The sequence below is a fragment of the Penaeus japonicus genome, unplaced genomic scaffold (assembly GCF_977035675.1).
Source record: "Penaeus japonicus unplaced genomic scaffold, GWHDUDI00000001_assembly GWHDUDI00000024, whole genome shotgun sequence".
NCBI classification, from domain to species: domain Eukaryota; kingdom Metazoa; phylum Arthropoda; class Malacostraca; order Decapoda; family Penaeidae; genus Penaeus; species Penaeus japonicus.
The window spans coordinates 12,858,661-12,868,660 of NW_028234426.1; the positions used below are offsets into that span (position 1 = coordinate 12,858,661).

Here is a 10,000-nt window from a genome sequence, read left to right on the forward strand (position 1 = left end):
CTAACCAAAAATGTAACTGGCTAGGGCTGGTCTTAAAGTGTTGAACAAGCGCAAATGATTAAACTTGACAAAAATCGCTAAGCTTGACGTAAATGGCTGACTTTGAACTTACTGTCAATCGCTAAACTACTTGCCATCGAACTAAATTTCCCCTTTTTGAACATATAAGGAGTCAAACAAACCTCGACGCTAACCCTTGTTACAGGCGCCATTCCCCGCACCGACCGCTAAACTCGACGCAAGTGGAAGATGACTCGCTCAAACTACAACTCAATCCTCCCTTTTTTGTGGATCGCCTGCATATAAGGAGTCAAAAGTGTCTATTTAACCTCGACGCTCACTCACTACGCCTTGTTCACAGGGCCGAGTCGCCTTCAGCACCGACGGCGACAGAATAGCCTGGACGCAAGTGGAACAGATGATCGACGGCAAATACAACATCCTCGGCTACTTTGACGGCCAGACGGATAACCTCACGTGGTTCAACTTGGAGTCGTGGGTCGGTAAGTTGTTGGTGATGGTGTTGGTGATGGTGTTGGTGATGGTGATGGTGTTGGTGTTGGTGTTGGTGTTGGTGTTGGTGTTGGTGTTGGTGATGGTGTTGGTGTTGGTGTTGGTGATGGTGTTAGTGATGGTGTTGGTGTTGGTGATGGTGATGGTGTTGGTGTTGGTGTTGGTGTTGGTGATGGTGTTGGTGATGGTGTTGGTGATGGTGTGGTGATGGTGTTGGTGATGGTGTTTCTGTTGGTAATGGTGTTGGCAATGGTGTTTCTGTTGGTAATGGTGTGGTGATGGTGTTGGTGATGGTGTTTCTGTTGGTAATGGTGTGGTGATGGTGTTGGTGATGGTAATGGTGTGGTGATGGTGTTGGTGATGGTGTTGGTGTTGGTGATGGTGTTGGTGATGGTGTTGGTGTTGGTGATGGTGTTGGTGGTTGTTGGTGTTGGTGTTGGTGATGGTGTTGGTGATGGTGTTGGTGATGGTGTTGGTGATGGTGTTGGTGATGGTGTTGGTGTTGGTGATGGTGTTGGTGATGGTGTTGGTGTTGGTGATGGTGTTGGTGATGGTGTTGGTGATGGTGTTGGTGATGGTGTTGGTGATGGTGTTGGTGATGGTGTTGGTGATGGTGTTGGTGTTGAAGATGGTGTTGGTGATGGTGTTGGTGATGGTGTTGGTGTTGGTGATGGTGTTGGTGTTGGTGATGGTGTTGGTGGTGGTGGTGATGGTGTTGTTGGTGGTGTTGGTGTTTGTGGTGTTGGTGGTGTTGGTGTTGGTGGTGTTGGTGTTGGTGGTGTTGTTGTTGGTGTTGGTGGTATTGGTGATGGTGGTGGTTTTGTTGGTGTGGTGATGGTGTTGGTGATGGTGTTGGTGGTGTGGTGTTGGTGGTGGTGTTTCTGTTGGTGATGATGGTGAGTGATGGTGTTGTGATGGTGTTGTGATGGTGGTGATGGTGACCGATGGTGTTGTGATGATGATGGTGATGGTTGTTGTGATGGTGTTGTTGTGGTGATGGTGATGGTGTTGGTGATGGTGTTGGTGATGGTGTTGGTGATGGTGTTGGTGTTGGTGTTGGTGTTGGTGATGGTGTTGGTGTTGGTGTTGGTGATGGTGTTGAAGATGGTGTTGGTGATGGTGTTGGTGATGGTGTTGGTGATGGTGTTGGTGTTGGTGATGGTGTGGGTGTTGGTGATGGTGTTGTTGTGGTGATGGTGATGGTGTTGGTGATGGTGTTGGTGATGGTGTTGGTGATGGTGTTGGTGATGGTGTTGATGGTGTTGTGATGGTGAATATGGGTTGGTGATGGTGTTGGTGATGGTGTTGGTGTTAGTGTTGGTGTTGGTGATGGTGTTGAAGATGGTGTTGAAGATGGTGTTGGTGATGGTGTTGTGATGGTGATGATGGTGAGTGATGGTGAGGATGGTGTTGTGATGGTGAGGATGGTGTTGTGATGGTGATGTGGTGTTGTGATGGTGTTTGTGATGGTGATGGTGTTGAAGATGGTGTTGAAGATGGTGTTGGTGATGGTGTTGGTGATGGTGTTGGTGTTGGTGATGGTGTTGAAGATGGTGTTGAAGATGGTGTTGGTGATGGTGTTTGTGATGGTGATGGTGTTGGTGATGGTGTTGAAGATGGTGTTGGTGATGGTGTTGGTGATGGTGATGGTGTTGGTGATGGTTGGTAATGATATTGTTGATAATACTGGTGATGCTAATATGATTATAATGAATATAATGAAAATGAATATGATAACAACAGTGATAACAATAATAACAATAACCGTTATAACAATAATAATGATAATAGTAATAATTGTAATGATAATAACAAAATAAATGATAATGATAATAATAAGATTAATAATAATGATAATAATAAGATTAATAATAATGATAAAAATAATAATATTGATATTAGTAATGATATTAATAATAATTATAGTAATATTAATGAATCATAACAATAATAATGATGATAGTAATAGTAGTAGTAATAATAATAATAATAATAATAATAATAATAATAATAATAATAATAATAATAATTATCACAATAGTGCTAGTAATGATAATAACAAAAACAACAATCACCCCCCCCAAAAAAAAAAAACAAAAAAAAAAAAACTCCCAAAACACATTAAAAGAAACATCAATCAATCTAAAAAAAAAAAAAAACACCCGATACACAATCAATCAAGAAACAATCAATCAAGAAACAATCAATCAGTCAGAATCTGAAGCTGAAGCTTTTCTCGGCTCCCCAGACGGAAAAGCCCCGCCCGACCGCACCATCGTCAGGAGGCAGCTGAGGACCGTGTCTCTGGGGCTCTTCATCAGCATGTGCACCATCAGTGCCGTCGGAGCGATGTGGGCGCTGATGCTCCTCGTCTTCACCTTCGTGTACCGACATAGACGGTGGGTGGTGCTGCTGAGGCCAGATGGAAGAGGGGTTTATGCGTGCGTGTGTGAGGGAGGGAGGGAGGGAGGGATGGAGAAAAGGAGGGAGGGAGGATGGAGAAAGGGGATGGAAAAGGAGGAAGGGGAGGAGAAGGAGGGGAGGAGAGAAGGGAGGGAGGGAGAGAAGAGAGGAGAAGGAGGGAGGATGGAGAGGAGGAAGAGGAAGAAAAGGGAGGGAGGAAGGAGGGGGGAGAGAAGGAGGGAGGGAAAGGAGGAGAGAAGAGGGATGGAGAGAAGGAGGAGGGATGGAGGGAAAGGAGGGAGGGAAGGAGAGGAAGGGAGGGAGGGAGGAGGGAAGGAGGAGAGAAGGGAGGAGAGAGAGAGGAGAGAGAGGGGGAGGAGAGGATGGAGGGAGAGAGGGAGGAGAAATGGAGGAGGGAGAGAGGAGGAGGAGGGAAGAGGAGAGGGGGAGGAGAGAGAGAGGGGAGGGAGAGGAAGGAGGGAAGAGGAGAGAGAGAGAGAGGGAAGGAGAGGAGAGGAAGAAGGGAGGGAGGAGTTAGAGAGGGAGAGGGAGGGAGAGGGGAGGAGGAGGGAGGGAGGGAGGAGGAGGGGAGAGAGGAAGAGAGAGAAGAGGGAGAGAAGACAGGAGAGAGAGGGAGAGGAGGAGGGAGAGAGAGAGGGAGAGAGAGAGAGGGAGAGAGAGAGAGGGGGGAGAGGGAGAGAGAGGGAGAGGAAAGGAGGGAGAGAGAGAGGGAGAGGAAATGAGGGAGAGAGAGGGAGAGGAAATGAGGGAGAGAGAGAGGGAGAGGAAATGAGGGAGAGAGAGGGAGAGGGAGAGGAGGGAGAGAGAGGGGGAGAGAGAGAGAGAGAGAGAGAGAGAGAGAGAGAGAGAGAGAGAGAGAGAGAGAGAGAGAGGAGAGGAGAGAGAGAGAGAGAGAGAGAGAGAGAGAGAGAGAGAGAGAGAGAGAGAGAGAGAGAGAGAGAGAGAGAGAGAGAGAGAGAGAATGGAAGGGTGTAAATGAAAGTGAGAACGATTGGAGGCATAGAACGCAAAAAAAAAGAAAAAAAAAAGAAAAGAAAAAGAAACACAATATTTCTAAATTCAACAAAAACAAAACAAAAAGCAACTCCCACAAAAATGCAACCAAATGAACTCAACCCGATTTTCTTCTCTCAAACCCTCCTCCCTCCCTCCCCCCACCCCCACCCCCACGCCCTTCCTCCCCGACAGCCTGATCCAGATGTCTCACCCAGCCTGCAACAACATCACCCTCGTGGGCATCATTCTCTGCCTCGGCTCCATCTTCCTGCTGGGCCTCGACGGGCAGTTCGTCAGCGAGCAGAAATTCCCGAGTGTGTGTGGCCTTCGGGCGTGGTGCCTCTCCCTCGGCTTCACCCTCGCCTACGGTGCCATGTTCTCGAAGATATGGCGGGTCCATCGGCTCACGACGAAGACCAAGACGGAGAACAAGGTAGGTGTTTTTTTTTTCCCCAAGGGGGCGTGGCCTGAGGCTTCGCTCGTGTTGTTAGATGGCAGTGATAGTCTCTTTCCTTATTTATTTATTTATTTGTTTATTTTTAGGATAGTGTGGGTGGGGAGGGGGTAGTCTGTAAAGAAAATGGCTTATATTAGTGGTGATAGTTCCGAGATTAAGTGTTTCGAAGTTGTTTGTGTCCTTTGGAATGCATTATAGACGAGCAGAGATATTTAGCGTATAAATATTTTCAAGATTGTTTTTGATATGTAGCTCACGTTTTCATATTGAGGCTTTACTATTTTTTATTTTTTTTTTAGATATAATTTTCACTAGAAATGTTCTGCCTCTTGAATATAGAAGTATGACTACAACTGAGTTTGGTCCACTTATCTTTAAACAAGAAAATAATATCTATTCTCGTTACATCTTGGCGACGTAGCGGCTACATTGATAAACCTCGGTTATAAATTAAGCAATCTGAACACCGCAGAACCACAGTAATTACCGAGATGGTAGATCGTTGTCCATTTTTTTTTTAAAATCAAAATACCGTTCCCCAAGACTTCATGCTCTACAAGGGTTCCTGTTAAGCCTTCTCCACTTCGTTCACATACCCTTTTCGCTGTCCCATCCGAGTTCACATACCCTTCTCGCTGTCCCATCCAACCCTTTGTCAAAAAAAACAAAACAAATTCCTTTGTTTTTGGGGCGAGTCGATTCCTTTGACTCCCCCTTTCGACACTCCACCCACCTACTAACCTTGCCACCGCCCCCACTGCCCTCATACGCCTCTCCCCCCCCTACCCCCCAAGACCACTCTTCCTACCCAACCTCATCCACTTCACCATGTAACCTCTTCGCTTCTCCGTGTATTTTTTTTTTTTTTTTTTTTTTTTTTTTTTACGAAGTTCTCCAAGATTTGGCGCGGCCACAGAGTCACCAGGAGGAGACATCAACCTGTTCAGGTACTTCAATCCTGCCTTTCCTGCGGTTCGAGTCCCCTTGGATGCGTCCCTTTCGCTCCTTCTCCCCTTCGCTCATTCTCCCTTCTTCTTATTTTCCCCTTCTCTCATTTTCATGTCCCTCATTTTCTCCCTCTTCTATCATTCTCACTCTCTTCTCTTCTCTCATTATCTCCCTCCTCTCTCCTCTCATTTTCTCCCTCTTCTCTTCTCTCCTCTCAGTCTCCCCCTTCTCTTATTCTTTCTCCCTTCTCTTCTCTCGTTTTCTCTCCCCCCCACTCTTCTCTCCTTCTCCCGCCTCTTCTCTCCTCTCAGTCTCCCCTTTCTCTTATTATTTCTCCCTTCTCTTCTCTCGTTTTCTCTCCCCCCCCCCACTCTTCTCTCCTTCTCCCGCCTCTTCTCTCCTCTCATTCTCACTTCCTTCTCTTCTCTCATTTCCCCCTCTTCTCTTCTCTCCTTCTCCCGCCTCTTCTCTCCTCTCATTCTCACTTCCTTCTCTTCTCTCATTTCCCCCTCTTCTCTTCTCTCCTTCTTCTCGTCTGCCGTGTCCCCTTCTCTTAGTGTGTGTGTCTGTCTTCGGTTTTATATCGGTGATTATCTTTGCCTCCGTCTGTCTGTCTGTCCGTCTGTCCGTTTGTCTGTCTGTCTATCTGTCTCGGTCACTATCTGTCTGTCTGTTTCTCTCTCTCTCTCTCTCTCTCTCTCTCTCTCTCTCTCTCTCTCTCTCTCTCTCTCTCTCTCTCTCTCTCTCTCTCTCTCTCTCTCTCTCTCTCAGTCTGTTTGTCTATTTTTGTCTCTGTCTCTGTCTGTCTGTCTCTCTCTGTCGTCTTGTGCTTTTGTCATCTGTATTAGTAACTGAAGTAAGGGAGACATTAGTATGTAACATTGCTTGAGGCTTGATACAAAAAAGTAATGTGCCATTTTCACCCCCGAATCCATTGTCTTGCAATTCAATGGAAAGCGCGAACAATCATTCTGCACCATCTTACACAGCGGTTTGCCTTACGCACATACTTTAAATCACTTCGTGCACATGGATATGCAGACACTAATGCAGACATGGATACAGGCACAGACGCAGGCACGGGCACGGACACAGTCACACACACACACAGTCACGCACACACACACACACACACACACACACACACACACACACACACACACACACACACACACACACACACACACACACACACACACACACACACACACACACACACACCTTCACACACAAACAAGCACAAACGCATACAAAACCAAGACAAACAAGCACACACAACAGGCATTAACACACTCACATGCGTACCTAATCACAAGAGCACTGCCTTCACCAAAGCGTAATATAAACCAAAAATAAATATGTAAATCTATTCTCCATAAACATTCCAAATTGCTTTTATTTCTCTGAATAATTAGACTGTTGTATTAAATTCCCCTTTGTTTTAATAGTAATAATAATAAAATTCCCACTTTTAGAAAATAGATATTGGTATTAGTAACAGATTTTAAATCCCGTAGTATTGACCTGGAAATAAAGTCTTTTAAAAGAGTACAAAGTATCTGTGTATAGACTGCATTCTTATTTCTATTATTGTTGTGATTATAGCTGTTATTATTATTTAAATGACTTTCGTGTCAAGGGGTGTTATGAGGTTTGTAAATTTTTCCTTTCTCTTTTCAAAACATGGGTATATAGAGCACAAGCGGATTTACTGTTATTATAACTGTCATTACTATTTTTGTTGTCGTTATTATTACTATTCTTGTTATCATCATCATCAACATACTCATCATCATCGCCATCACCATCATCATCATCACAATCGCCATCATCATGATCATGATCATCACCATCAACATCATCATCATCACCATCATCATCATCATCATCATCATCATCATCACCATCATCATCATCATTATTATTGTTATCATTACTGTTATTATTAATCATTCGTAAAGCTGTTATTATAATCATTATTATTAATTGTTTTATCATCCTCAGCCTTATTTATTTTATTACTATTATTATGATTATTTGCCAGTTATTTGAATGAACACTTCTAATGAAGGAATTTCGGTAGAACGCACATTTTATAAACACTCGTGTGAGATGGCACTTTTTTCGGCACTTTTGTTTATTACGAATAAGACACCATTGTTGCAGCATTAATGATAAATATTTATTTGAGAAAAGATAGACTGTCTTGAATGTTAGCATATTCAATAACATATCACTGCATGATATGAATGGAGACCAAGTAGTTAGTAAATTTAAATCGGTGTTATTATGAATATTTTCGTCCAAACGGTTTCGTACAGATATCCATGGTAAGATATATCTATATATCTATATATATATATATATATATATATATATATATATATATATATATGTACATATATGTATATATATATATATATATATATATATATATATATATATATATATATATTATTGTTAGTGAATCATTATAGAACGAAGTAGTGACGTAATTTTCATATTATGATATCAATGCAGTAAAACATGGGTTTGATTGTGTTTTGTTTGTTTGTTTCAGAATCCAAAAAGTGATGTTTAAAAATATAATTTAATTATACAATTGTTGAATCGTAATAACTTCTATATGCTCTAAATGTTATTTAGATTATACTGTATAAGAAAAAGACAGTAAAGAGAGCAAAGAAATAGGGAATTCTACATCCAGGATTTTGACACTATAATATATACAATAATTTTGTGCTATGACTTTTTATATTAAGGATAAGGTCAATCTTGTTGCCTTTTATTCGTGATTTGCCCCTCAAAGAATTATAATTTGTATGCTGCCTATATAGATAATCTAAATCTTACTCCTTTACATTCTAAACTTTTATGTGAAGAGGGAACCCAATAGCAGTATTTGCCCTTTCTGTCTCTACTTAAATATAATTGATTTGAATATTGTTAAGTAATCTCACTGGATATTTATTAGTATTTGATAACCGTCTTAAAGAACGTATTGTTTTATTTCTAGAGAACTTTGATGTTGTCTTTTTTTTTCTCTCTCTCCTCTTTCTTTCTTCGTAAAGTTTAGACGAAATTCATTATCGTCGGGTGTTAGATGAACATATATCTTAAATCAGGTGATTTGTATAGAACTAATTTTTTCGTAAAGAAAAGAAAAGAAAAGAAATGGTAGCAAAAGTTTTTTCTTTCTTCATATATTTGTAAACTTGATTAGTCATCATCTTCGAATGAATTTGATACCATTTCCATATTACACTTGGTCTTTTTTCGAGTTTATCTCTATGAGTCCTGTAAAAGTCCTTCAAATGGACTCTCCTCCCTCTTCAATCCCAACACCCACCCCCACCCCCACCCCTCAAATACTTCCCACCCCAAACCCATCCCTCCTTATAAATCCACATCGAAAAGAAAAAAAGAAAAAAAGAAAGTAGGCCTACCTCTCTCATAACGCCTTTCCTTACGATAAAGCTCAGCCACAGTACGAACGAAATCAAAGACCCTCCCTCCCTTCCCTGATCGCCAGCGGGTGGAGCCCTGGAAGCTCTACGTGATGGTTGGGAGCTTCGTGGTCGTCGACGTGATCGTCTTGGGCGTGTGGCAGGGCGTCGACCCCCAGCAGAGGACGCTCGAGGTGTTCCCCCTGGAGGTGCCGCGAGACACCGTCGAAGACATCAAGATCAAGCCCGAACTGGAACACTGTGAGAGTCATCATAACACCATCTGGCTGGGTGAGGAATGCGACTGTCCTTTGTTTTCATTTTGGGTTGTATTGTTCTTCTTCTTTTTGCCGTGTACTGAGGATGAAAGCATTTTTATTAAGAATAGCGTCTTTGTAACCACAAATAATACAGTATACAGTAAAGTCTTCAAAGAATTCAGTTCGGAATATTTTTTAAAGACGCGAAGACATTTGCCAATTGCGTATTTTAGCTTTCGAAAGGATGAAATTGAAGAAATCATACCAGTGTGTCTAATTGTTGCCTGCAGGTCTGCTCTACAGCTATAAAGGACTGCTGCTCATCTTCGGTCTTTTCTTGGCATACGAGACTCGTAGTGTCAAGCTGAAGCAGATTAACGATTCCAGATTGGTACGTTGTATTGAGAGAAGGGGAGGGAGGGGAGGGAGAAGGGGAGGGAGGGGAGGGAGAAGGGGTGGGAGGGGAGGGAGAAGGGGTGGGAGGGGAGGGAGAAGGGGAGGGAGAGGGGAAGGGGAGAGGGAGGGAGGGAGGGAGAGAGAGGGAAAAGGGGAGGGAGAGAGAGAGAGGGAAAAGGGGAGGGAGGGGAGGGAGGGGAGGGAGAAGGAGAGGGAGGGGAGGGAGAAGGGGAGGGAGAAGGGGAGGGAGAGGGGAAGGGGAGAGGGAGGGAGGGAGGGAGAGAGAGGGAAAAGGGGAGGGAGAGAGAGAGAGGGAAAAGGGGAGGGAGGGGAGGGAGGGAGAAGGGGAGGGAGGGAGAAGGGGAAGAAGGGAGGGGGAGGGGAGGAAGGAGAGAGGGAGGGAGAGAGAGGAAGGGAGGAGGAGGAGGGAGAAGGGAGGAGGGAGAGGGAGAAGGGAAGGGAGGGGGAAGAAGAGGGAGAGGGACACACACACACACAGACACACACACACAGACACACACAAACACAAACACACACACAAACACACACACACACACACA

General features: G+C 43.7%; 1 protein-coding gene across 2 annotated transcripts in view; it reads left to right on the forward strand.

Moving 5' to 3' along the window:
• Window positions 1-10,000, forward strand: part of GABA-B-R1 (gamma-aminobutyric acid type B receptor subunit 1) — a 29,678-nt gene that overhangs the window by 10,679 nt on the left and 8,999 nt on the right. Inside the window, exons 10-15 of one of the 2 annotated variants that reach the window (XM_043034571.2) lie at window positions 362-503; window positions 2,762-2,912; window positions 4,126-4,366; window positions 5,281-5,337; window positions 8,871-9,075; window positions 9,335-9,435. In XM_043034571.2, coding sequence (XP_042890505.2) covers window positions 362-503; window positions 2,762-2,912; window positions 4,126-4,366; window positions 5,281-5,337; window positions 8,871-9,075; window positions 9,335-9,435 — 897 coding nt within the window. The remainder of the gene's footprint in view (window positions 1-361; window positions 504-2,761; window positions 2,913-4,125; window positions 4,367-5,280; window positions 5,338-8,870; window positions 9,076-9,334; window positions 9,436-10,000) is intronic. The other variant, XM_086550695.1, reaches the window with a different exon arrangement.